At 35.7% G+C, this 27,695-nt stretch overlaps 2 protein-coding genes across 2 annotated transcripts in view; both read right to left on the bottom strand.

Moving 5' to 3' along the window:
• Positions 1 to 2,461, bottom strand: part of LOC123701620 (rhophilin-2) — a 68,750-nt gene extending 66,289 nt beyond the window's left edge. Inside the window, exon 1 of the mRNA XM_045649101.1 lies at positions 2,289 to 2,461. The gene's annotated coding sequence lies outside the window, so the exon portion shown is untranslated. The remainder of the gene's footprint in view (positions 1 to 2,288) is intronic.
• Positions 2,462 to 3,796: 1,335 nt separating this feature from the next.
• Positions 3,797 to 27,695, bottom strand: part of LOC123701608 — a 98,021-nt gene continuing 74,122 nt past the window's right edge. Inside the window, exons 4-31 of the mRNA XM_045649085.1 lie at positions 21,973 to 22,045; positions 21,192 to 21,298; positions 19,789 to 19,980; positions 19,206 to 19,382; positions 17,686 to 17,868; positions 17,126 to 17,305; positions 16,677 to 16,796; positions 16,322 to 16,433; positions 15,901 to 16,070; positions 15,527 to 15,618; positions 15,265 to 15,377; positions 14,140 to 15,105; positions 13,834 to 14,063; positions 13,558 to 13,671; positions 13,193 to 13,355; positions 13,015 to 13,094; positions 12,586 to 12,768; positions 12,185 to 12,308; positions 10,944 to 11,125; positions 10,520 to 10,664; positions 10,151 to 10,269; positions 9,708 to 9,870; positions 9,284 to 9,444; positions 8,737 to 8,910; positions 8,040 to 8,234; positions 7,375 to 7,545; positions 5,757 to 5,901; positions 3,797 to 5,272 (exon numbers count right to left, since the gene is read on the bottom strand). Of these exons, the coding sequence (XP_045505041.1) occupies positions 4,975 to 5,272; positions 5,757 to 5,901; positions 7,375 to 7,545; positions 8,040 to 8,234; positions 8,737 to 8,910; positions 9,284 to 9,444; positions 9,708 to 9,870; positions 10,151 to 10,269; positions 10,520 to 10,664; positions 10,944 to 11,125; positions 12,185 to 12,308; positions 12,586 to 12,768; positions 13,015 to 13,094; positions 13,193 to 13,355; positions 13,558 to 13,671; positions 13,834 to 14,063; positions 14,140 to 15,105; positions 15,265 to 15,377; positions 15,527 to 15,618; positions 15,901 to 16,070; positions 16,322 to 16,433; positions 16,677 to 16,796; positions 17,126 to 17,305; positions 17,686 to 17,868; positions 19,206 to 19,382; positions 19,789 to 19,980; positions 21,192 to 21,298; positions 21,973 to 22,045 (5,132 nt within the window). The 3' untranslated portion in view covers positions 3,797 to 4,974. The remainder of the gene's footprint in view (positions 5,273 to 5,756; positions 5,902 to 7,374; positions 7,546 to 8,039; positions 8,235 to 8,736; positions 8,911 to 9,283; positions 9,445 to 9,707; positions 9,871 to 10,150; positions 10,270 to 10,519; positions 10,665 to 10,943; positions 11,126 to 12,184; positions 12,309 to 12,585; positions 12,769 to 13,014; positions 13,095 to 13,192; positions 13,356 to 13,557; positions 13,672 to 13,833; positions 14,064 to 14,139; positions 15,106 to 15,264; positions 15,378 to 15,526; positions 15,619 to 15,900; positions 16,071 to 16,321; positions 16,434 to 16,676; positions 16,797 to 17,125; positions 17,306 to 17,685; positions 17,869 to 19,205; positions 19,383 to 19,788; positions 19,981 to 21,191; positions 21,299 to 21,972; positions 22,046 to 27,695) is intronic.

Here is a 27,695-nt window from a genome sequence, read left to right as displayed (position 1 = left end):
CAACATAAAAACTATACTGAACTAGTTATTTACCTACTAACAGTGGGTTAACTTATTAATCAGCTAGGTATATAGTCAATACTTATATGCTAACAAGATTATTTTTTATAGTTTTACATAGGAAGGTACATATTAGTACAATCGTATTTAGGTCTTCAAACACAAATGGCAAATACAGTTTTATGTGTATTCTAGCTATGTTATAAAAACATGATTTCACCTTGATGCGGACACGTGAATTTCAAATATGTCTGATTAAGTTAAATTTTATGCAAGAATAACTGCGTTAAAAACAACCGACTTCAAACTTGCACTTGCAACATTTACAAACACAGACAATAATGCTCATAAAATAAAAACTACTGGGCCTATCCGAATAAAATTTTTATGGGACCAATTCGACACCATCTCGCATCGAACAAAAAAAGAATCACGTAAATCGGTTCAGAAACCTCGGAGTAATCGGTGTACATACATAAAAAAAAAACATACCGGCCGAATTGATAACCTCCTCCTTTTTTTTGAAGTCGGTTAAAAACTATGAAAATTCATATATTAGCAGGAAAATTGTATCGCATAGCGCACGGTATAGGAAACGTGATGGATAGGTATTATACCTAACTAATAGTGCGCCTATTAGGTACATTATTGTACCTACTTAGGGTACCTAGGTATGTGTTTTAAAATAATGGTAGGTAGGTATGTTTGTGAAGTTAGTAAGTAGGTACCTATTCTAAGTAAGTAAGCATGCAAACTCAGTTCTTTTTAGTACGTAGGTAATGTAAAGTTTTACGTTATGTTATGAATACCTACCTAGGTACCTAGTATTTTTTCTACTAACCCCCGATTGCGAATTATGACTAGGTACAAGTTTATAATTTTTTTTTCAACTTAGCCACATGATTATTCAATTAAATGTCTCAGTTACATACCTATGTAACCTACCTACCTATTGATATACGATTTGAGCTTATCTTATATAAAAAAAAACTTTCGTCTTTATAAGTGTGTCTATATACCTAAATGCTATCGATCGAAAAAATGACTTTTGTAAGTTGACGACGCCGTTTGTAATGGGCAAAATAATTATATACTATTTATGTGCGATATAGGTACCTAGGTATGTAATATAAGACGTATAAAAAAGCTAGATACACACCTACTTCAATTTACTAGTACCTAACTACCTACCTATATGTCTAGATAAAAATACACCCAACTGTTTGGATAATTGTGTAGGTAACTTATTATTTTAATTTTATAAGGTCCGGTCGGTGTAATGTACCTATGTGGTGTAAGCATAAAGTTAAATAACTATAGTCCTTTTCAGCTATGATGATTCCTGTGACACTTCATCGTGTTCCGAATTACGTATTTTATGTTTAAAACGCCAAAATAATTTTAGTGCATAATATTTTTCTTTTATGGTGGCATTATTGCCAAAAATATAAAAATGAAACATCCTAAGCTTATAAATAAAAAACAGTATTGTTTAGTTAAATATAATGAAAAATAAAATAAAATAACACAAAAATATAATACCTACGCAATTCGTGTACATGAAATGGATCGTTGAAAAATCATAGAGTTGGAAAATCATATAATCGGCGCCCATCTTGTGATCGTTTGTCAATCGAGTCAATCGTCTGTACGAGTGCGTCAGCCTTGTATACAAGTTGCATTTTTATATTGATACTTTACGTGGTATTCTGTTATTGTTACTAATTGTTATTGTTGACTTTTTGTTGCTGTTGTTTGCTAAGTTTCCTTAGTTAATTGTTGGCGAAATGCCGAAAAAACTAATTTTGGTACTTTATTCAAATCGATTTTGTTTCCATATAAAATATTATCGATTATCGGAAACAATTGATACGATTTCAGTACAGACATCTCTACACGTGTCAAAAATCGATGTGTCACAGAAATCATCTTAGGTGGAAAGGACTATAGGTATCTAATCGTAATCCAATATCATCGTACATAAATTAAAAATTATTATCAAAAAATGAAGTTTTATCGTCTAAGCACTAAACAATTCGTTCCTATTCAGTCACATCGAATATAACCTTAAATTATGAAACGTATTAGAAGTGTATTTAGAAAACTAGCACAAAAACACGACTTAAATTGCTGCATTGTTTCAACAAGATACAAAAACTATTATCGTTATAAATGTCATCTGTCGGCATACCGAAACTAGTGAACGCAAAAACGTGTATTAAACAAAGCAAAAGAATGTTATCTTAATTAGAACTAACGTGTAAGTTATGAGTTAACGATTAACCTACCTTCGTTGTTACATATTTATTCCAAAAACACACACAATTCAACTAACACTAAAGTTATTTATTCTTCTCAAAAAACAAAACACTACTTTTATCTGTATCAATTTTTCGCGGTTTATTAATTTCCGTCGAAAAACTTTTGGCGCGAAAACAAAATACGCGTTCCGTGCATAGAAGAGCGCGCGTTGAACTGAGGCATTCCAATTTAGTTCGTTTGACGTTTCTGAACGCAACGGTGCATTGGCTCCGTAGCATTCGATTTGAAAGTTAACCATTGCCGGGTGTGTATAGACTTATGAAATATACTTCGTAAACAAAACTAGCGATGTATGTTGAAGTGGTAGAATAGTCGTGTTTGTGTTGTGTATTGAATTGAATTTGTGATTGACAGGAACGTAAGTAGAATGCGCACGAGCTGTGTTGGTGACCGAAGCCTTCCATGGTAACGATGGCATTAGAAAGAAATTATAGTTGTAGGAATCGCCCACAATCCTACGAGTTCCGTATTATATGATTTTGTATGCCTATGTTTTATGAATACATTCTTGTTCACTAGGTCAAGTATTTTTATAATACATTTTTATTATTAATATTTATAATTCTTATGTTTAACTTGTTTATATTATATTTATTTAACGGTTTACGTTCTGTTAAATTGTTTAAATTAGAATAAATAGATTGAGTAATAAAATATATCGCACAAGGTATTATTTTTAAACGTTGTGCGAGTACAAAAAATATCAGTCTTTTCAAAAAGAAAATAGAATTAAAAACTTCGCAATTCGAAATAAAAAAAAAAAAACAACTTTCTCTCCCGTTATTTTATTTAAAATTTATTTTTATTACATTTTAAGAATAAGGCGCTTTTTAAATTTAATTTAATCCTCATTACTTGTAGTTTTCTAGCATTTCTTTAATAAATGTATTCTTTGAACTGGCTTGCCTACATAAAAGCAATAAGAAAATACCTTCGAATAGGAACAATTATACAGTACCGTCTACAGATAGTAAAAAGTGTTTTTTTTAACTGAACATTGCAGACGAAATCCGAAATTATGAGGAATATCTAAAAATATGTACATGTAAACGAAAGCATCATCAGATTACAAAAAATAAAAAAAACAATATTCTTAGCCAGATATCAAAACAGTTGATCAAAAAAATCTTATTAAGTGTACACCAATCGACTATTCCTAGAAAAAAATATCTATTACTTTTTTATGTAAAATAGTTTCATTTGAAATTTATTTATTCAAATTAAGGATACAAGATTGGAATGCTCGTTTCAACTTTCAACCAATTTGGGTTGTAAATTTTAACCTATCAGTTGTCTGTGTGTGTGTATATCTATAGTATGTATACAGTACTTATATTACTTTTTTTGTTACATGTATATTACAATTTAATATTTATTATCTGTGGTTACAACTAAGTTCCCATTAATTACATTTTGAAAAAACAGTTAAAGGAATACCCACATGAAAAAGGAAAATGGTAATAAAAACAACATATTCGATTCCTTATTCGTTTATTCACAATAATATCAGCACAATAAATAAGTAAGTTTAACAAGAAAAAAATGTATCTTGCTATTTCTTAATAATATAGGATATGAATAAATTTGATATGCATGATAAATCGACTCAAGGAAAGGGGTTTTCCTTTATTTTTACATAGCTTAATTCTAATAATAGGAAAAAGAAAACACAAACGAATAAATAAATAAAGACAGATAATTAATTTAACATTTAAAAAATGGCGCGTAATTCGACTGACATAATTATTTTATTTTTTCCGCGCGGTGCTACCAGTTATTACAAACTTAAAAATAATAATTAATAACATTTCATTTTATGATAATTAAGTACGGATTTTAAATAATTTCTCCTATATCTATAGTAATAATATCATGAATATTGACTGAGAAAATTAAGTGGATCGGTACATAATATGATGTTAAATAGTTCATAATATAAATAAAAATTAAATAATAATTAAACAATGAAGTCGATAATAAAAGATTGATTTCTGAACATTGTTCTTGAGCCGATTAGTTAACAGATAAAAATTTCCAAAATTTTGAGCAAACTATTAGATATAACAATTTAATTACTAAAGTTACCTAATAATTAGGTTACAATATAACTACGTAATATAATTTATTGGACTATTTTAATATCTATATAATTAGATAGTTATCCTATTTCTTTGGCGTATATTTACATTTTATGTAAATTATATAAATAATTGGTACCAAAGGAAATAGTAATTTATTGGAAAGTAGTAATGTAGCTTATTTAAATTAATACTATTAATTTTTATAATATTAAAAAAAAAACCCTCTGCGTTCTATTTTAATAAATAATCGATAAGTTTTAAAGTCTTATATTATCAAATCCTTACAAATATAACAAAAATAAAATTCCTACTTCATTTAATAAATACTTTATATACTTATAAATATTTATACTTTAAATAAATAAATTCTAAGTTAAAAACGCCTGCAAGACTTTTAAAGCAAAACCGTTTAAACAATTGTTGCTCAAACTATTTATATTATTTATTACTTAGGAAACGCTGTATTACAGCTTTAAAGAAAATTCATCACTATGACACTTTGTATTTTATGGACACGAAAATTTTCTTTTTTGACTTTAAATATCAAATCCAAAATATGTGTGAACAATAATTATCTTCCAGTTTCTCGTCTCAATATCCTGTTGACTCTGAAAATTCTATTTTTTATTGTTTCTAAAGGTGATCTGCGTAAAAATCGTGTAGCTGCAACACGGGTCATGGCCGCATTGATGCTTTCTTTTGTCAAAATGGCGGGAGTTTCGAATTTGGATCGAGCTGTGGAGAAGATGGCGCCGCGGCCGTCAGACAACATGGCGTCGATATCGCCGTTCAACATTGCGATGGAGTCAGACGATGTGTAGTTTGAAATGGGAGTGCACAGCGGTATTGCATTGGACCATTTTCTGTTCCTGAAACAAGAAAAATTGTAAGAGGTAAGTCATTTATTCATAGTTCAAAGAGTTGTGTAGTTTTAATCCAGATTAATTATTGTTGTATTTTTATAATAGTAGTCGTATTATGCGATCCTTTTAAGCTATTGCATAGCTTCTATCGCGGGCCTTGAGCGCGGGGACCGAATCCAGAAATTGCGTACCCGAAAAAAACCTCACGCTCCCCACTCCGGCTGTCACGGAGGTGTGGCTTGGAGGCAAGCTATGCAATAGCAATAGCTTTACCGCGGCAGTCCCCGAGTGCCACACGTCTTATTTGTTTTTATGAAACGATCCGATTTGGTGTAATTAAATGGTAATTTAATTTTACGATTGTTTGCATGCTTAATTTCGCCTGGATATATATTTATTGACATCTCTCTTGTACCATATTTAAGCAAATAAATGATGAATAAATGTATCTTTTTTATTTTACTTCATTTATTCCACAAAGTATACTCACTTCAAACACCTCAGCATTGGCGCTCCTTTGATCCTATATCCAGGCTCGCAAGTGAAGGATACGGTTTCACCAATCTTGTAGTAGAACTTTACAGATGACATCCGACCCGATATGGTCGTACCCGGGTAGGTACATGCTTGAGCACCTGTTCAATTAGTTAAAATGTTAGTATCTTCTCTTCTAATATATAAAAATCAATGCCACTTTTCGTTGTAATTCCATAACTCGAGAACGCCTGAACCGATTTCGATAATTCTTTTTTTATTATATTCCTTGAAGTACGAGGATGGTTCTTATGTAGAGAAAACGTTAATATGTACCACCGGCTTCGCCCGTGGTACATATTAACGTTTTCTCTACATAAGAACCATCCTCGTACTTCAAGGAATATAATAAAAAAAGAATTATCGAAATCGGTTCAGGCGTTCTCGAGTTATGGAATTACAACGAAAAGTGGCATTGATTTTTATATATTAGAAGAAGATATATAAATGATAATGAATTATGAAAATTGTATAATTGAAAGGTTTAGTTGTGTAGGTGTGTGAGGTTGACGTTTAAAAAAATGAAATAGAAATAGTGTAAGGGATAAGTGCAAGGAGCGTTTTTATTTATAAATTAATATTTTTCAGATTTATTGGACTAAATTAATTGGACTATTGAATAAATTGATTTTTCAATTTATCTCGGCATGTTGTAATGTAACATCACCACTGCTCGAACGGTGAAGGAAAACATCGTGAGGAAACCGACATGTCGAAGAATTAAAAAGTTCGACGACATGTGTCATCCGCCAACCCGCACTTGGCCAGCGTGGTGGATTATGGCCTGTACCCTCATAGGAGGCCCGTGTCCCAGCAGTGGGAACGTATATGAGCTGATGATGATGATGATGATGATGATGAGATTTATTGGACTATTAAGTAAAAGCCTTACAATTTTGAGCATTAATTTTAAAGTTAGAATTTAAAGAGACTGAGCTAGAAAGAAAGGATGTGATATAGAAATGAAAAGAGGTGCATTATTATCATCTTGAGGAATATTTAAACAACACATTTTGTACATACAGACATATACATATAGAACTTTTTCAATGTGCATCTTTTGGCAAATGTCAAAGTTAATAAGCGTAAAAAGCAGAGTTTGTAAATTTTTCGTCATTCATAACGACCAATAGCAATTGAAAAAACGTTTTAGAAAAACATTATAGAATAAAAAACATAAAGTAGGACAGAAGAGACCAATACTGAGTAAAGATAATATTGTAAGATAAAAAAAGGGAAGCTTTAGGTAATAATTTTTAATAATGCGTTAATAGAAAGCTCGTCTGCTAATCACGTGATAAAAATGATCGTTTCGTACCATCTCTTAAATATCTGGTTAAAAATTATAATAATTTCCCGGCAGCACATTTTTTTGTCCGTTTGCGATAAACTGAAAGATTACTGAACAGTTTTCAACAAAAAGAAGAAGTGAAATGTTTTCATTTGAGAAATCTCACGTTCAAAACTACGAAGTAGAAGCTACGCTGTCCAATGCATTATCGATCAATTTCCACCACGTGACCAACACACACACGTACCTTCAGCGAAGCGGTACTTACTGTTATTATACTTACAAGTGGGGGGCTTGTCACTCCACCTGCCGCTATCCTGGCAGACGAGGATCGGCCGGCCGTGTAGTGTGTGCTCCGGGTTGCAGTGGAATTGGAGCACGTCGCCCGCGCGATACGGCGCTCGGCCGAGCACGTAGCCCGATGCGGGGGGAGGGAGGGCAGGGCATGATACTTCTGTATATAGATTATAATTCTATAGCTTGTGTATAGGTCTTCATAGAGTGAGTAGATTCGTGAAGCAATTGCTACGTGAAGCTGGGTCGTTTGCACACGTCACACGAACCGCCGCGAAACAGCCGTATAAGCTGCTGCCTCAATGCGAGTTTGTTACTGTTGGATAGTATTTTATTATTTGTGCTATTGGTTACTATGACAGGGGGATAGACTTATCGGGGAACAGGCTCGAACGCGCGTGAACTACGCGAAAGTTCAGGCCTGTTCACGGAGCTTCAAAGCTCTTATATGAAGTCGTTATTAGTGATTCAATATGCAGTTCAGCATCTATGGTGACAAAAGCTTACAGCGACAGAAAACTATAAATATAGATTTCCTAGTTTCGCATGTTGAACATACCTCCTAAACTTTTGGCTGAATCCTACACATGTCACCACTGAAATTAGCAGCTATCCATCCTCGTAAATACCGACGTATCGTGTGCCACTACATACCTCTGCACACGGGGAACGGCTTGGCCCAGTCAGCGGCCGGTAGGCACACGGTCTCCGCGGGCCCACTGAGCGCCCAGCCCGCGGGGCAGGAGAACGCCGCGCGCCCGCCCACGCCGCGCGACACTACAGACACGCGCGGACGTTTCTCGCCATCGTTTAGTGGTGTGTCGTGTGTCACTTCGCCGCATTCTACACCTGTAAGTGCGTTCATTTTATTTATTTATTTCATTTTAAACACTTTATTGTGCTGCCAATATAACAATTATTGTCGGTACAATAAAAACTTAAGCTAGGACATACAACACAGAAGGCGGCCTTATTACTAACAAGTAATCTCTTCCAGGCAACCAACAGATTGTGTGTGAAATAATAAATAAGTACAGCGGAGGTAGGTAAAACCGTAAAAAGTAAGTTTTAATGTATCTTCAAAAAGAAAAATCTTTTTTTAGTAACGTATTTTTATAGCAAAGTTGCAGCAAGACAAAACTTGCCATGACTATTCTGACTGTGTAAGGAAAATGCATTTATGAAATCAAAAGATAAAATGTACGCTGATTTGGCAATAGTGATAAAGATTGTATGCAATATCATATTGACAGCTTTAACAATACAAAAAATTCTACGTACCTATCTAAAAATGTCGTAAATAGGGCCCAGTTCTATTTAAGCCAGAAAATAATAAATCCTTTCCACTTACTCTCACAAACTGGTAACGGCGCGCTCCAGTTGCCCGAAGCCCGACAGTACAAAGTGGAAGCTCCCAGCAGAGCGTTCCCATTGGCGCAGGAGAACGTGATCTCACTGCCCAGCTGCGTGTCCAGGCTGCTGGGGACGAGTCCGCGACGGATGGGTAGCGGTGGACAATGAACATCTGGAATAGGAAACAGGTGACTTGTTAGTTAGTTAGTAGTAGTAGTAGTTAACAGTGAAGTTCAACTAGCAAGGAAGTAACGTCATTAGCTGTAGTGCCCACTGTATTTGTAGAAACTTTCACTTTTCTTCTTTCATTTAATTTATTTTAGGATGCAAGCTTCAGGCATTTGAATTCTAATTCTGATCGACATAGTATTTTTTCTTGGTAGTGAATTCGAATCACAAATATTTCACTAAATACTGATGGTTTAACTTAACATTTTTGAAATAAAAGAAAACTCAGATATCTTTTGCCTCTTCCTCTGTACCAAGACTTACTATAAATTATCTTAACTTTACGTACTACCCTATATATTCATCATGTTACCTACCTTCAACAATAATTTCCACTTGATGACTCTGCCTTGCTGGCGTTTCACATCTATATATTCCCGAGTCCTCCTTCTCCGCGTTCATGATGCTCAATCTGTACTCTAGCTGACTGTCTCGTCCTGGGTCTGTTGTCCAGCCTTCTGGGTATTTTCTTTCGGGACTATAGCAGGAGAAAAATTTTCGATTAACTTAAGACCGATTCAATAAGAAACTGCTATCATATTAATCTGTACTACATTGTTAAAGGCAAACGGATTCTGTTATGATTTATACATGTTCCTTTTATTAAATCTTTGTTTATTTTATCGCATATTTGTAAAATTATAACAGATGAAAAATCGGTACCACAAAATCTACTACATCGATTAAGGATCATTACCATCATGCATTTAAAATAGAAGAATACAACTAGATGCCACTCACTCTGGATTATAATGTGTAACGTTCCATTTCGGGTTGCCAAACCTCCTCATCCACAAACACTCCATGTGCAGAACAGCCCCAGGATACACTAACAGCTTTCCATCATTGGTCTGTGCTATCGGCCCTTGCGAGTGTCTGAAGAGAATTGTTGGTGGTTTCTCCACTGAAAGTAATAAAATATCCTTTGTAAACATTATACTCAGTGATATATTCGAAGAATTCGCTCAAAAAATAATTTATTTGTAATAAAGAGTCCGTAATTTATTAAATAAAATTAGCTTTAAAATACACTAGATCATCTAATCTTCACGAGGTCTGTATTTATATAATTTTTAAATTTCCAGCGTACCCAATGCCATTCCAAGAAATACAAGCGTGATTGATATCCAGACGTATTTACATTTATAATAACTAACAGAACTATTTGTTTTCATAATACTAACTGGCGTAATCATTTTCCTGGTTCAGCCCAAAGCAAGTCGGTTTCACTCCATCCCACGTGCCACCTATACATCGCCTAGTCTGTGATCCTGTCATCGCATACTTTCCAATATCACTACACCTGTTGATGAAAGTATAAATTGCAACAATGAACTTTCAAAGTATAGATTGTATCTTCCCATTTGGCCAGATTCTACTGTACAAGCTGAACTAGTAGTTATAGAATATATGACATTATATTAAATGCCCAAACAAATATTTTCTTCATAATAGGTAGGATTCACCACCTATGTTTTGTTAAGGCCTAATTAAGATTCTAAGAATAAATTCGGGTCCTTATTAAAAAATAAAACCCTTTTTTCGGGCTTTACCTTGACACAATCGTAGATCCGGATGGAAATTCAACAGTTTCAGTAATCTCCAAATCGTTAAAGAATGACACAACATGCGGTTCTTCGTTACGGAAGGTGCACGTATTGTTATTTTTCAATTCTTCACTTTGAGCATCCAGTTCCTCTGTAATAAGATTATCAAGTTATTTGTATGTTTCAACGTAGGTTTTTATTGCGCACTCCTCTGCATAAGTAAGTAAATTTTCTTCTTTTTTATTAAATTGGTATTGATATGCGACTAATTTATTTTAAATTTTAGAAAATTACTTAATTATAAAAACAAAGCAAAAATCGCAATGGAAAACCACAAATAGAAAATGTATTTTATTTCCAATGACATGCAATAAGTTATTGCGATATATGTTACCCTGTCCAATCACCTTTTTATTTGTATCATACTAACCACAATTAAAGCTTTTTCCAACCCAGTTTCCATTCTCGCATATGATCTTCCACGTAGTCTTTTCACCCATAATGGACGCAATGCAACTGAAGGTAATTTTAATACCATGAGGATATGTATCGGATATATCATAGGTTTCGTTCACCTCAGTCCCGTCCCTATAGATCAATGTCCCCTGAACCCTACAATAATTAACAAATTTAAAGCTTGAGTATTTACCTCCAAATTATAAAAAAGTACCTTTAGGATAAACGAACGTTTTTCGTAAAATTATTTACAGCATGCACTACCACACTCGCAAAAAATTGCAACATAAAGTAAGCTCGGCCAAGACAGAAAGGAAAAAGCCAAAACTGTCCCGTTACAATATTTGATCTAAGCCCTGCCTTCTGAGGATTTTGAAATCGTTTCAAGTGAAACTAAATAGAAAGATTAATCGAAGAAAATCAGAGAATAATCACCGGATCCGGCGATGTTGATGAAGATGACTGCATTGACGTAGAACTACTTTTATCGAAGGTTTCTACCAAATTCGTATGGAATTAGCTATGCTACAACTTCTTCTTTTCTGTTTTATTTATTCGTTGAAATAAGTTCCCATTTAATAAGGTGTCAGGTAACTGTGGTTCTACGTCGATGACGTGATGGCATAGGTAACCTACGCCCCATCCAATCTTTGATGATCTAGGATTTTTAATGATTAGAAAGATGATAAACTTTATAAAAGCAAAAGTCCGAACCTAGAAGGCTCTCACCAGGGCTTGGCATCCCTGAACGCCTGTGTTCCCTTCAGTCTTTCCAGCCAGCAAATAAGAAACGCAGACTTTGCAAAAACATTATTTTTTGTTGCTTCCCATGTTCCTGGGGCACATTTACAAGCAAAGTGCACCCACATCGAGAATCAGAATGAGCGCAATTTGCTATTGCTTAGCGTTAAGTCCGCAAAATAAAACATGAACAAAATTGGGTGAACTCAAAACCAGGGTATTCCAATAGTCAATAACCACACATTTTAATATAATTTTGATTCATTTGTTTGGATATAATAAACAAAATGAACACCAAAGCTACAATGAAAGCGAGTTTACAATATTGACTGAGCTAAAAAATCTTTTCCGTAGATTTAGAATTTCAAAAATAAACAAAGATTTTTTTCAGTATGAGTCGAAAAGATTCCTTGACTGTTGTATATTTTAATTTCATCCAACACACCCCTTATAATTTTTTTGGAAATTTTATACCTCTCAGGCGGTGCACAAGGAATAGCTCCTTCTTGTAAATCTGGTTCCAGTTCAGAAATATCTTCTCTAACTATATCTGAACCACTCTGGAAATTTGATCGTATCCATGGCCGTGTTACATTCACTGTAAAATAACATCTTATTGAATAAATAAATAATAATGAGCTTGTGTTACTTTTTATCTAATCACAAGTTAAGAAAACTATATTCAACGATACTAGACAACTGTTAGAATTTATATTACATACATATAGTTATGAACAAGCAGACGTTTTAAAGAAACAATGGTCATCATACAATATTGCAGACAATATACAAATCAAATATAATATTTTTATATTATACGTACTGATCTTAAAAACATTTATTACAATTTATAAGTAATGAAACTGAAATCTTACCTAAAGGTCGACAAAACTCATGTACAGTTGGTTGTAACCTTCCCAGATGGCAGTTCAAAGTGGCTGGTGGAGACCGACCAGCTTCGCAAGCAATATCAACTGAAGATGCATGTGCGACAGTGAGACCAGCGCGGTAACCAGCTTCGTAGGTGGCTCCAGTGAGTTGGGGCAGTTCGCAGGGTGCTGGATGGGGTAAAGATAGTGAGGATATTTGGAACATATTTCAATTATCAAATAATATAGAACACGTTAAATCTCTTGTTTCAGATTTAGTAAAGGTTAATACATTTAGTAGAAACTTGCTGATAACGATATTTACAATTTCATCTAGTCAGATTTTAAAAATTGATGCATATTTACAAGATACAAAGTTTAATTATTCTAAATATACAGAGTCAGATAAGGTCTATAACGTAGAGATTGTATTACCTGCTACACATTCAGGCATACTAGTAACTGCCCACTCTCCAAGCCAACACCGTAAATTTGTGGGACCTTGCACATTGTATCTAAAACCATAAAACCATTTTAGTAAAACTATTTTAATTTAGAAACTAAATCAACACAATTTACAATCGTCGATTTTGATCATCGATAAAAAACGTACCCATATTCACAAGAAAAATGCACAATTTGTCCATTAGGCACCGGATCTGTTTCATTCAATTCCCTTTCATCATCTCTATTAGGTCCTGCGATAAGACTGCCTAGGTTTCCATTTGGTGACATCGTGTAAATCCCGTATTCAGTCGGAGGCACGTGACAAGGTACTGTAAAAAGAACTCATATTTTTCTCCAATATTCGAACAATTTTAATAATTGGAAAAGATCCAGTGGAAATAATAGTGTTTTAAAGTGTTTGAATCCATAGCGTCTTCTATAAAATGCTCAAGTGCTGGATTGGCTTACTGGATCTGTTTGAATGCAAGGGTCATGCAAGTTCTTTTCATTCGTTTTATTTAAATTACTCACGGACTTCGCAAACTGGTTTCTCCGGCTTCCATCTTCCTCGTACACATTTGGCTGTAGCATTTGCTTCTAGGTTTAATCCGTAGCCTTTGCCACAAGCTACTCTGACTATTGTGCCTGAAATCGTGTTTTAACTTGCCACGTTAACGCAATAAGGAATATATTTTATTCTTTTCCAAAATGAACAAAATGCTGGGTTTCAAAAGTAGCTAGAATAATTATATTGTCTTTTTGGCAGTTAGAATTTAACACTTATTTTAAAGATTTGTTTTAACTTACCGGAACTAAAAGTGTTATTTGGGTCACGGCCGTATTTAACAATTTCGATGTTAATATATGGTTCACTCTCTATTGGTTCGCAAGGACTTTTCGGTCGTCCTTTCTTACCACCTTTTTCATTTGATGTTTTATTACCTTCAACACTATCTGAACCTTCTATACTAGCACCTTTTTCGTCGCTTTTGCTGTCAACTTGTTGACGATTTTTACCACCTTTACCTTCTCGACCCCTATTATAAAATGAATTTATTTTAGCACTATTTGTAAAGAATATCATTTAATTGGTATCAAAGAAATGTTACTCACGTTTTTGGAACAGTGGCTGTAGTTTGATTTAGTCTGTCTGTTTTGCGACTAGTTCTCTTTTCTCTCTTATCCAATATATTTACAAATTCAGTTGAATTTGTACCAGTATGCTGTAAAGGAATTACCACTTTTTCCTTTTCGTGACTTTCATTAGATTTTATATTTCGTGAACTAGTTTCTAACGGAATAACTTTAAGCAAATATTCGTCTATTTCACTCGATGGTATTACTCCTTGAGTTGGTATTATAGATACACTATGAGTTTCATATTCTTCATAGTTAATATTTCGTTTTTTTCTTGACTTAGCCTTTGGTGTTTCTGTTATTATTTCTAAATGACTCCCACCTGTTTCAATTTCCGTATCATTTTTATCAGTCTTTATACTTAAAAACCTCTTTCGCCGTTTATCCACGTATCTTTCAAAGTACTGGTGTTTCAATTTGTTTATATTATCGGCTACTTCGTTACTTGGATCAAGGTCATGATCAGGGAAAAGACCACCTTTTAAAATTGTAAGATTGGAATCATCAAATTCCGCAGATTCACCGTAGTCAGAAGCAACTTCGTGGTGTACTATTTCATCATCTTCTGGTTCATAAACAGGTTGATAGGAGTAAAACTTATGTGCTATAGGTTCACCATGTACATTGTATACTGTATAAACTGCAGTTGGTAAATTTCCATCATCTGGACCTTCAGGTTCTAGCATGTCTTCATCGAAATCGAGATCAAACTTCTTCATTAGTTTGAAATTTGCATGTCGTAGGGTAGGTTTTTCTGTGTTATGATTGTATTTCTCATACAGTTGATCCATGCTTTCTTGAGATCCATCTGCGAATGCTTGTTTGCGTAGGTTACTGTAATATTGTCTTAGATACGCAGATCGTCTGTGGCGAACTTCTGTATCTGAGATGGAGCGTCTTCTACGGCTCCAACGTATTCGTGGATGTCTAAATAGGGTACATCTGGAAATGTATACGATTTATTGGTCAGAATATAATATAATGTCGTGTATCAGTATTGGAACCGTTATGTTTCAGATTAAAGCTGATAGTGATACATCATACAATAGTTGAACGCAAAAAAAAATTTTTTGTTGAAGTTACCGTGTAATTCTTACTCACTTAGGCAATTCTCTGGGACTCCAATGCCCTCCTACACAGGTCGCGCCAGGTGGTCCTTCAGAGAGCACATACCCTTTATCACATTCGTACATGATTTGCTTGTTGTTTACTACCTAAAATTATGTAAGTGTTGCATCAATGACGAACAATTTAGGATTTTTTTAAATAATAATTAATATGCACTTTAGTAGTTAGTAATTGTAATATTAAATGAAAATTGAGTTGAGACAATATTATAAAGTGCTTTAATATTCAAACTAACCTTTTTGACATATGGGCGATAGTCGTACAAGCCCATGTTGCCGACAAGAAGAACTTTGCCGTTTTCAATGTAACCAGGAAACGGACAGAATACTGAAAAAAATAATTGGAGGAGTCATGGTGATGATTACTGTCTTCTAAAAAAGGTTTTAAACGCCTCAATAAGTTATTAAATTAGATTGCTAGTGTACATATAATTTTTCTTTAGAGTATAGCCTTTTATTAAGTATCTTATTACTTTAAACAACTATTAGTGAAAAAATGGGTTTCAATTACACTATCCTCTGTATCGTGTTTTTAGCTTGGGAAAAATATCGCTTCGGTTATATATTTTATTCTTGATAACATAAATAACATTACGAGTAATTTACTCACATTCTTCACATTTCGGTGTCTCCCCACTCCATGTTCCAAACGAACACACAACTATAGGGTTTCCTTTTAGTTCAAATCCGTCTTTACATCTAAACCTAGCCTTCATCCCATGTTCTGTTTTTGGTGCTATCACCATCCCATGTCGAGGATATTTCGGCATTTTCTTGCATCTGGAAGAAAAAATAATGTAATAATGTTTTAAATTTGCTTCGTAACATTCTCATTCTGCTACTACAATCAAATTTATATTAAGTTTATCTGTACGTCCTAATGCACCTATAGACCTGAAACATTTTTTTAAAGTTTTAAAGTTATAGATGACTTCAGTTATATGCTTATATTTTACATTTCTATAGTAAACTTGATTTTACTAATGAAGAAGCATGCATTTTGAACTAGAGTTTGTATATTGGAATCGTACCTAGCTGGTTGACATCGCGGAATTTGTGTCCAAGTACCATTGTTACAAGTAATCGCTGCATTCATTGATGGAAATTCATAGTCCTTCTCGCATTCTACTACTATAATTTCACCTAGAAACCAAAGATTATTTTATTATTATAAACTATTTATTAGTCTTCAATCTAGCGTAATAGTAAGATAAACAATATCATCCATATATGTTGAAACTTTTGTTTTCTTTCCTTTGTTTGGTCGTATATTATCATCAATTTAAACTGAGCACTTCTGGTTCTTAAAGAATAATGAATACTAACTGTCTGACTGTTAACGACGAATTAATATAATTTTAGTGTATTCTACTGTTGTATACTGACCATGTTGTACCATAGTGGAACTGCCAACTATCTGCGTATGATCTTGAGTGTCATTCTCACTGGTTTTATTTTCCATTAATACCACTCTACCTTGAGATACGTGTGGAACCACACAGGGTGCTGAAAGTGAAACAGATTTCCATGATTAAGTTGTAATAACTTCTGACTAGTGATTGTAAGTAGATGTATTATGGCAGTAGTTATTTTCTATCAAATATCATGATTTTGCCTTATTGTCTTCAAAATTTATAAAATCAAAATCAATCAGTGTTGTAATAATATTATAAATTTATCAAAATTCATTTTGCTGGTATTCAGTTCAATCTCCGAATACGTTTTCAGAGTTCTAGTTAAACTGACGTTATTTTACTGCATCACAATATTCAAGTATAGACTCAGTTTATATAATACTACTTGCAACAAGGTAAGAATTAATAAAGAATCTATACCTAAACACATCGGTAACGGGTGACTCCAAGTTCCATCGCTCTGGCATATAGCAGAGCCGTTTCCTTCCATTCTCATGCCATCCTGGCATCGGAAGATGATGGACGCTCCTAACCCAGTACCAGAGGATATGTTCTCCAGCCAACCGTTCCATAGCTGTCCCGGGTGACCGCAGTTTATTTCTGGAATGTTTTGCAGTGATATTATAATTGGGTTCTTCCAATTAATTATTAATGGATACTTACTGTAGATGTGAATAAAAGCTCGGAGTAACAATAATTGGGTATAAATTTAAAACATTTGAATGCCATAAAATCAGAAAATATCAAATTCAATGTTTGGGTATTCAGTGATCTAAATATGCTCTGTTTATAATTGATTTATTTAATTCCATAAAAAGTAAAAATAATCAGTGATCAGCGTCCTGCTCGATGAAGATTTTCCAATTTTTAAACAAAACTACAATTTAGTAGTATAGCAATAGGAAGATACTACAGTACCTAAACATACCAATACATACATAATTTATATCCATAAATGTTTAATTAAATATCTGCTTTACCTTTACAAAGCGGTTGTGTCCCAGACCACTTCTTATCAGCACCACAGCGTCTCGTAGAGTCCCCCACCAGCCGGTACCCATACTTGCATTCGTAAGATACCACAGAGTTATACGCGCAAGATGTGTACACAGCCTTCCCGTGGCGCGGCGCCTCGGGCGGAGGGCACTGCACCTGCGTCACCACTAGATGGCGACACGCGTCGCGTTAACACTACTTCTCAATAGATGGCGCTTTAGCAAAAAGCTGTTACACTTCAAAAGTTCAAAAAGCCGTTATAAAGGAATAATTTTGAAATTAACAGTACCTATTAAAATTGTTATATAAATTTTGTCATGCATGATTAAAAAGACATGCGTAATAAATAAAAAACAGATTGTTTGTATCACCTTTATTTCACTACAACAGTAAACACTTCGGATATATGAGAGATAAAATTACATAAATTCTTGCATTGACAACTCCAAAACTACGAATTTAATCTACATAATTACTATTTTAGGCGAGAGGCAGTTAAAAATCGTTAAATTTTACCATGGCCATAATTCATTTTGAATGACACTAGTATTAGAATTTTTAATTTTTAACAAATCTATAGACTCAACAACTACATTATGTAATGATTGATTCAAACTGTCCCCTTCTCTCCTTCTGTTCAGCAGCAGGAAAGGAGAAAAAAGAAGGTTTAAAAAATTATTATTAAACACAATATTCTTTTGGATATACCACTTTTGATTGGAATACCTTTATCATACGAATAAAAAAAGAAGAAAAAAAAAGACGTCATTGACAAAAATGTACAAGATATTTATCAAATAGACGATAACGTTACATTTAAAAAGATACACAGAATAATTAATCTTCATGATAAATTCAACAGACGTTATAAGTAATCAAGTACCATAAAACAGAGTCAAGGTATTCAAATCAGTGGGAAGTCCCGATCAATTGCGTCATGACAATGATATTGCTGATGATAGCCATGATAAGAAAGGAAGCGCCATGCCAACTAGTCACCGAAAACATGTAGATTTAATTTGAAAACCATGCAACATTCCAAATGATACACATTGAAATCGGCAACTACATTGTCACGAAGCAATGCCAAATAATCAAATTCCCGATTTAATGATGAGCCAGCAAATCAATTTGCGCTATTCCTGATTGTTGTTTCTTAAATAATAGCAATAAGACCAGCTTTCATGCATGTTATTATTTCAGATGGTTATATTTATAATATTCGTTTAGTCTTTTGATCATAGCTAAATTTTTATGTATTTCAAATAGGAACTAACCAATTTATCGATTCAGAATAATTCCACTAATTTCTTTTGTTTGTATTGTCCGAACGCATTTCCTGTACTATTAGTATCTCTAATTGTTTAATCATTTAAAGTTAAATTGCTAGATTACTATTTGATCCAAGAATAACTTCCAAAAGACGATCAAGTCTACCCCATCATTCCACCAAAGCAGCTACGCTGGACTCATCACTAAATCTGTCATCATCAGGGATACTCACGGACACAGGTGGGTAGTTCCTTCGGCGCCCAGGCCCCGTCCGCCTGGCAGTAGCGTTCCGCTTTGCCGACGAGCTCGAAGCCCTGGCCGCATTGGACCACGGCTCGACAGCCGAAGGTGTGGCAGTCAGCTGTCACCCACCCGTGGGGGACGTCGCCTGGCTCGCCGCAAGAGCGTGCTGTGGAAGTTAATAAATGTAAAATATTATTTCAAATATGTTTTATATGGTTTAGCATACAAGTTTTGGTTGAAATTAGGTTCAGATTGAATTTCTTCGTGCCTTTGTGTTTTTTTATTATTTGTATTTAGCACCAATACAAATAAATTAAAAATAAATAAATAATTATTAATGTACAAATGTCACCTACTCTTTTTATAATGCGGAGCTGGCTGAAGCTTTAATTATATTTATCTTCATAGATTAAATGGAAAATTACATTATTCATTAATTAATATTTTGTTCAAAGATAGAGCCGTAATGACTAATGTGATAAATCTTATTCATCGAAATTTTAATGTTTTAAATGTTGATTTATATTTTATTTATCTTATCCTATAATTATTGCAAACCACAAAATACTCACGCTCGCAAGTAATATCAGGTCCGTACCACGACGCCTGGCCATCGATGGCCAAGCACTTAGCCCTCGGGAAGCCATTGGTGACGTAGCCAGTGTGACAATTGTATTGCACTGTGGCGTCCAGGTCGAAGGTCGCCTGCTCCGGGAGCGCGGAGTGGCGGGCGTGCTCTATTGTTGGTGGTTGGAGACAGTAGACTAAATGGAAAAGGAATGGTATTATAAGTAAGGCTTGATTAAAAAGATAGCAGTGAGGAAGTTGGTTGAGGTAGACACTAAGGATAATAATTAATATAGTACATAAAAACCTTGACTTGTTGTAGTATATAGTAAAGTATAGTACAATAAGTCAAGGTTTGTTTAAAAGATGACAGAAGGGAAGTTGGTGGTAGTGGACAAAAAAATTGTAAGTACCTATGTTAATAGGTAGATACAGAAAATACTAGGATCACTCAAAAGAAATGCTTTCTTGGAGGAGAGATAAACTTAAATATTGCAAGAATCGTGGAATATTTGACAATTCTATGTTTGCTATTCGTCGAGCAAGGCGACGTATTTAAAAAACTGCATATTCAAATGTAAATAACTAATAATAATCATTTTATTTTACTGAATGTTGATGTTTGCTACATATGGGGAAGATTTAAACTTTCTAGGGTAACCATAAAACAAGAGCACCTAATTAATTCTAACTAACTCATTTTCTAACTGTATTTACGCTTAACCTAATTATGAGTTCATAATTTGCCTCGCTAGATTGACATTTGACATTATACAATATAGTTACTCGTGTGTGTATTGGAACATTTTAGCACACTTTATTAACCGACTTCAAAAAAAAGGAGGAGGTTATCAATTCGGCCGGTATGTTTTTTTTTATGTATGTACACCGATTACTCCGAGGTTTCTGAACCGATTTACGTGATTTTTTTTTTGTTCGATGCGGGATGGTGTCGAATTGGTCCCATAAAAATTTTATTCGGATAGGCCCAGTAGTTTTTATTTTATGAGCATTTTTGTCTGTATTTGTAAATGTTGCAAGTACAAGTTTGAAGTCGGTTGTTTTTAACGCAGTTATCACTTGTTATACATAGAAATATGAATTTATACGAGAATTATAGTTATTTTTAGTTCTTTTTAAGCTTTCACGAGTAAAACTATGAATCGATTTTGATTAACTATGACATGTGTAACAAAGTAAGTGATAACTTCTCTAAATTTTAGAGAAAACATAGTAGTTAGCTATACTAACTATTTCGTTAATTAGTAGTAGGTAGTTGTAGTTTATTAAAGAAGAGCGAATTATTGCCTAAAGCTTAAACGTATAAGAAATGAAGTTTATTGAAGTTTTTTAGCTAGCACAATATATTTAAAATGAAGCATTTTACTAATAAAAACACCAAACTTACTGTTCTCTTTGCAAGCCGGTGGCTGACCAGCCCACTTGCCATCCGCCTGACAGCTCCTGCTCTGCAGACCGACCACATGGTAACCGTGCGGACAGGAATATACTGCCCTGGGAGTTATAAGTGATAAATAAATATAAATAAATAAATAAATTCTAAATTTAAGAGTAACAAAGACCCATTTTAAACACAATACACAAAAATCACTAATACATAGATATATAAAATAAGCTATATATGTAAAGGCGTATAAAAATATAAATATGGAAGCGATATTTTGGTAAATAAGAAAATATTGTGTTTTGTAGAATTTATTAATATCATAGTCCGGAATGAAACACACAATTTTACTATTTTATTGCTTCAAAATATTGGGAATGAAATAACGTAAGGATTCATAAAATAGTAAATTTAAATTGTTATTTTAACGTCGAACATACAGCCACACAGTAAGTATAATCACAGTATTACAATATTATGTATAATCATGTACATTATTTTGTAACGTTGCATTTTCATCAAACAAGCTCATTATAACACCACTATGTCAAATTCTTTTAGTATAAACAGGCGTAGACCATTCTTTCGTTATTCTAATACTGAACAACACTGAATACGAGTTTTCATTTACATTAAAATATCACGAAATAATGCTCTTGTTCTAGATTCGTTTAATCTAAAGACACCTACCAACCATGACAAAGGACACACTAAATTTCCTTAAATATTGTTCGTACTGCATTTCCTTTAAACTAAATAATTAGAAACTAGTTAAGAAACTCACTTGTCACCAAACAAACGTCCGGTGAGCGACACTTTTCCGATCTCCGGCTGCTCCAGTTCAGGACATTCGCGATCTGTAGCAAGTAGAAACTTATTGAGAAAGAAAATAAGTTTTAACATTGAGTTTTAAAGACGAAGTTTTGGAACTATGCTTTGATATATTATTACATAGCGCCTTGAAGCTCAAAAAGAAGTTTCAAGTTGTAACCATCTACTTATGTTCTCTTAAAAGTTGATTTTGAACATTTTGATAATAATACATAGGTAATTAGGTAGGTAATATATTTTAAATTCTTTATATTATTATTATGTTTGTTTGATGTGTTGCCTCTTCTTCTTCTCTTTGGCTCTATCCAATAAAGGAACGCCGCCAATTTCTATGTAAAATATTTTTATCAGACATCTTTAATATCAATTTTTGCGAACAAATCAATATAGGTACCTATTAATCAAATCTTCCCAAGGCCTATCAAGTACAAGTACGCTTTAAAGCCACATGTTTAACAAAATACCTACCATTTGAAAGGTTAAACCAAAACATAATCATACTAAATACCACACCATCCAAAAAAACAGGAGCACACAAAAGGTGTGATATTTGTCCAACCTCCAAAAAGTTAAATTAAAACGCGTGGCGGCAAACCGAATTGGAATTAATTTCGCAGTTATAAATGCTATTGTTCCAACTTCACGGCCTGAAAATTTCACGCTCAATTTGTTTGCAGAAAAAGGCTGTTTATTATAAAATTGGTACGAATTATAGGGTTAATATTCGTAATTAATAAATTTGAATAAGTAGTGTTGTTTTAGAGAAGGTAGGTATTAGATATGTTCTGTTTCATCATCATCATTATAACCAACAAGTGAAGCAGATGGCAGATCAAATTTCAATGAGGGAATGTCGTATTATGATCTATTTTGACTGATGAGCTGAAGACTCGGTCGTCCGATTCGTCCCATAATATAATAATTACTGTAATAATTATAAGACCATAACTAATTCATCATATCATAATAATTGAATCCCACCAAAAACATTTTCATGTAAAATGTTGCCAAGACGAGCCCATATGACTCGCACTGTCAAAAAGTTATCAGATCTCATGTTGAGCCAAGCTTCTAACACTACACGCCCTAACTCTACAAGGCCTAACATCAGAAACTCTACACCTTAGTCAAAATATGTGGCTTGGCCATTTCGCTACATTCACATCGGCGTAAGGTGAAAAATTAATTCACTGTGCATTACTTTTGTGTTATACAATAGTTCTTGTAGTAACGCGCCTGCGAACGCGCCTGCGAACGCGCCTGCGAACGCGCCTGCGAACGCGCCTGCGAACGCGCCTGCGCGAACGCGCTTGCGAACGCGCCTGTGAACGCGCCTGCGAACGCGCCTGCGAACGCGCCTGCGAACGCGCCTGCGAACGCGCCTGCGAACGCGCCTGCGAACGCGCCTGCGAACGCGCCTGCGAACGCGCCTGCGAACGCGCCTGCGAACGCGCCTGCGAACGCGCCTGCGAACGCGCCTGCGAACGCGCCTGCGAACGCGCCTGCGAACGCGCCTGCGAACGCGCCTGCGAACGCGCATGCGAACGCTCTTGCGAACGCGCTTGCGAACGCGCTTGCGAACGCGCTTGCGAACGCGCTTGCGAACGCGCTTGCGAACGCGCTTGCGAACGGGCTTGCGAACGCGCTTGCGAACGCATTTGCGATGGCATTTGCGATGGCATCTTCTTTACCTTGAAAACTTTTTTATAACACTCACTTTATTCTGTGTAATATTTTCTGAAAGTTTTTTTTTCTAAGGCCCATATTTCGACGTATAGAAGAAAAGCAAAGAAAGAAGTACTGGGTGCATCCTTATTTGCAAACACGAGATGAGAGCAAGCATTTTGCAACCACGTGCACACACTCACTCAATGGCGGGCAGCCGCAGACTGAACCGCACAGTGCGTATAGCAACCGTCCGGCTGGCCGTCACTCGGGCCGCAGCTCTCCGAGCAACCGGAGCGGTCTGCGGGTAGCCGCATCGCAGTGCGCATAGAAATGAATATTACGTACATAATTGTGCTTGCGGTCAGCCGGACGGCTACCCGCAACGCGGCTACCCGCATAGTGCGTATGAACCCGACACAAGCCGCGTAAAATAAAAGGCCCATCAGGTACTTTTACAGTAACTTTTGTTTAATTTCGTTTTTTTTCCGAGGTATTATAAAAGAACCGGGTAACCCGGTTCTACCCGGTTCTGAGCTCGATTTGGAACCGGGTTTCAGAAACTTGGAACCGGACTCGGTTCTGCATGCCCTAGTGTCGGTGTCTGTGTCTGAGTCTGTGTCTGTGTCTGAGTCTGTTTCTGTGTCAGTGTCTGTGTCTGTGTCGGTGTCTGTGTCAGCGTCTGTGTCTGTGTCTGTGTCAGTGTCAGTGTCAGTGTCTGTGTCTGTGTCAGTGTCGGTGTCTGTGTCTGTGTCTGTGTCTGTGTCTGTGTCTGAGTCTGTGGTGTCAGTGTCTGTCTGTGTCTGTGTCTGTGTCGGTGTCTGTGTCGGTGTCGGTGTCGGTGTCGGTGTCTGTGTCTGAGTCTGTGTCTGTGTCAGCGTCTGTGTCTGTGTCTGTGTCGGTGTCGGTGTCTGTGTCTGTCTCTGTGTCTGTGTCTGTGTTGGTGTCTGTGTCTGTGTCGGTGTCTGTCTGTGTCTGTGTCTGTGTCTGTGTCAGCGTCTGTGTCTGTGTCTGTGTCGGTGTCGGTGTCTGTGTCGGTGTCGGTGTCGGTGTCTGTGTCTGTGTCAGCGTCAGCGTCTGTGTCTGTGTCTGTGTCGGTGTCGCTGTCTGTGTCGGTGTCGGTGTCTGTGTCTGTGTCGGTGTCTGTGTCGGTGTCGGTGTCGGTGTCTGTGTCTGTGTCGGTGTCGGTGTCGGTGTCTGTGTCTGTGTCGGTGTCTGTGTCGGTGTCTGTGTCGGTGTCGGTGTCTGTGTCTGTGTCTGTGTCTGTGTCTGTGTCTGTGTCAGTGTCTGTGTCAGTGTCTGTGTCTGTGTCTGTGCCTGTGTCTGTGTCTGTGTCTGTGTCGGTGTCTGCGTCTGTGTCTGGTTCTGTGTCTGTGTCGGTGTCTGTGTCTGTGTCTGTGTCGGTGTCTGTGTCTGTGTCGGTGTCTGTGTCTGTGTCGGTGTCTGTGTCTGTGTCGGTGTCTGTGTCTGTGTCGGTATCTGTGTCTGTGTCGGTGTCTGTGTCTGTGTCTGTGTCTGTGTCTGTGTCTGTGTCTGTGTCTGTGTCGGTGTCTGTGTCTGAGTCTGTGTCTGAGTCTGTGTCTGATTATGTGTCTGTGTCTGATTCTGTGTCTGTGTCTGTGTCTGAGTCTGTGTCTGTGTCTGTAGTGGTGTCTGTGTCGGTGTCTGTCTGTGTCTGTGTCTGTGTCTGTGTCTGTGCCTGTGTCTGTGTCTGTGTCTGTGTCGGTGTCTGCGTCTGTGTCTGGTTCTGTGTCTGTGTCGGTGTCTGTGTCTGTGTCTGTGTCTTGTCGGTGTCTGTGTCTGTGTCTGTGTCGGTGTCTGTGTCTGTGTCTGCGTCTGTGTCGGTGTCTGTGTCGGTGTCGGTGTCGGTGTCTGTGTCTGTGTCTGTGTCTGTGTCTGTCTCTGTGTCTGTGTCGGTGTCGGTGTCTGTGTCTGTGTCTGTGTCTGTGTCGGTGTCTGTGTCTGTGTCTGTGTCTGTGTCGGTGTCTGTGTCTGTGTCTGTGTTAGTGTCTGTGTCTGTGTCTGTGTCTGTGTCGGTGTCGGTGTCTGTGTCTGTGTCTGTGTCTGTGTCTCTGTCTGTGTCTGTGTCTGTCTGTGTCTGTGTCGGTGTCTGTGTCGGTGTCGGTGTCTGTGTCTGTGTCGGTGTCTGTGTCGGTGGTCGGTCAGCCACATATTTTGACTAAGGAGTAGAGTTTGTGAATTTAGGCCTTGTAGAGTTAGGGCGTGTAGTGTTTAGAAGCTTGGCTCTACATTAGATCTGATAACTTTTTGACAGTGCGAGTCATATGGGTGAGCCTGCATGGGTTGGCAACATTTTACATGAAAATGTTTTTGGCGGGATTTCATTTCTTTTTGTAAGTTGTTTGTAACAAAAAAATTTTATATTTTTTTCTTCTTTTTTTGGGGTGTATTTCTTGCACATCAGAGACGCCTTTTTTATAGCCCACTCTCTTATTTTTTCTTATTCTTAATTTTTTTTTATTTTTAGCTACTGTGTGGACGTAAGAGGCAGGAGACGTTCGCAACACTTCTATTCATATTTATATGATCTGATCTGAAGTAATGTCTCGATATATCTTGCATGTCGATTAAATTTTTAAATATTTTTTTTAACAAGGAGTACCTATACATATATATATCTAGGGGAACCAAGTTTTAGATTATTATATTAGACCTCTAGCGTCATCAAAATTTAATTTAAAATTACAGGTCTCATACAAACTCCCATCCCCTAGTTTAAGGGGTTGGGGGATGAAAGTTACAAGTTTTATAATTTTTTTGTTGTTTGTGTGCTAATACTAGCTTACATACAAAATTTCAGCTTTCTAGGACATTAGGAAATACCTTAAGAATTTTGATGATCATCAGTGAGTCAGTGACGAAATTAGCGTTTTTTAGATATAAATAAAATCTGAAATATAAAAGCTAATGTAATTAAAACTTAATATGTTCAATAAGTCCGCTATTGACAATATATCCCGAAAATTTTGTTGATCTAGCATAATCCAAACCCAAGTTATGAGGGTTCAAAAAAACGTCGAAGCGCTTCGAGAAAAGATAGGTAGTGCCCGTGCGCTTCGCTTTCTTCTTTGGCTAGTCTTGGCGGGGGCAATACCGTGCCCCCAGATAGGAATTGTTTTCAATCATAAATTAATTATAACAACGTGTACCTATAAAAATAAAAAGAAATATATATTATAAGCTATCGTATGTATGTCAGTTTGTAGTTTTGCACAACAACCGCAAAAGACAAACTCACGAAAGTTCTAGAATAACCTAATTAGGAGTAACGTATCTAAGTAAATGTAAAGAGACTCTTGAAACATTTCACAAGGGCTATGGAGCAATATAATTGAATATTTAAACACTCATTTACCTACGTAATAAAATAAAAGGGTTAGCAACCCTAGCTCACTTGAACAACTTCGGATCTTCCGAGTTGTCCAAAAGTTTTCAGGAAATTGCAGCTAAATAATATTTTCTACGTGAAACATAAAATGATCCAACTTTAGATACTTATTCAGAGTGGAATCAGACTTGTGTGAAATTAAATTATTTATTCGTATTAAATTTTGTTCTTTCGTTAAATGGAAACTTTCCAATTAAAATAAGGAAACTGAAAGTTTATGTAGGTAATTAAGATACTTATTGGGTTAATTATCTTCAGCTTTATTTATTAATATTTTAATATTATAAATCTGAAGAGTTTGTTTGTTTGAACGCGCTAATCTCAGGAACTAATGGTCCGATTTGAAAAATTCTTTCGGTGTTAGATAGCCCATTTATCAAGCAAGGCTATAGGCTAACTATAGGCTATAGGCTACGTTAAGACCAACAGGAGCGGAGCCATGCGGGTGAAACCGCGGAGCGCAGCTAGTCAATACATAATACGTTGGAACTTTTCAATCCTCAAGAGAAAATTTTCTGACAATGACACTACTCAGTTATAATAATGTACTCTGTGAATGACACGGATAAATTGCTCAAAGCGTTGAAAGTATAAATTTAATA

Source organism: Colias croceus, chromosome 22, assembly GCF_905220415.1.
Source record: "Colias croceus chromosome 22, ilColCroc2.1".
Lineage (NCBI taxonomy): Eukaryota > Metazoa > Arthropoda > Insecta > Lepidoptera > Pieridae > Colias > Colias croceus.
This window is presented reverse-complemented; position numbering and strand designations above follow the sequence as displayed.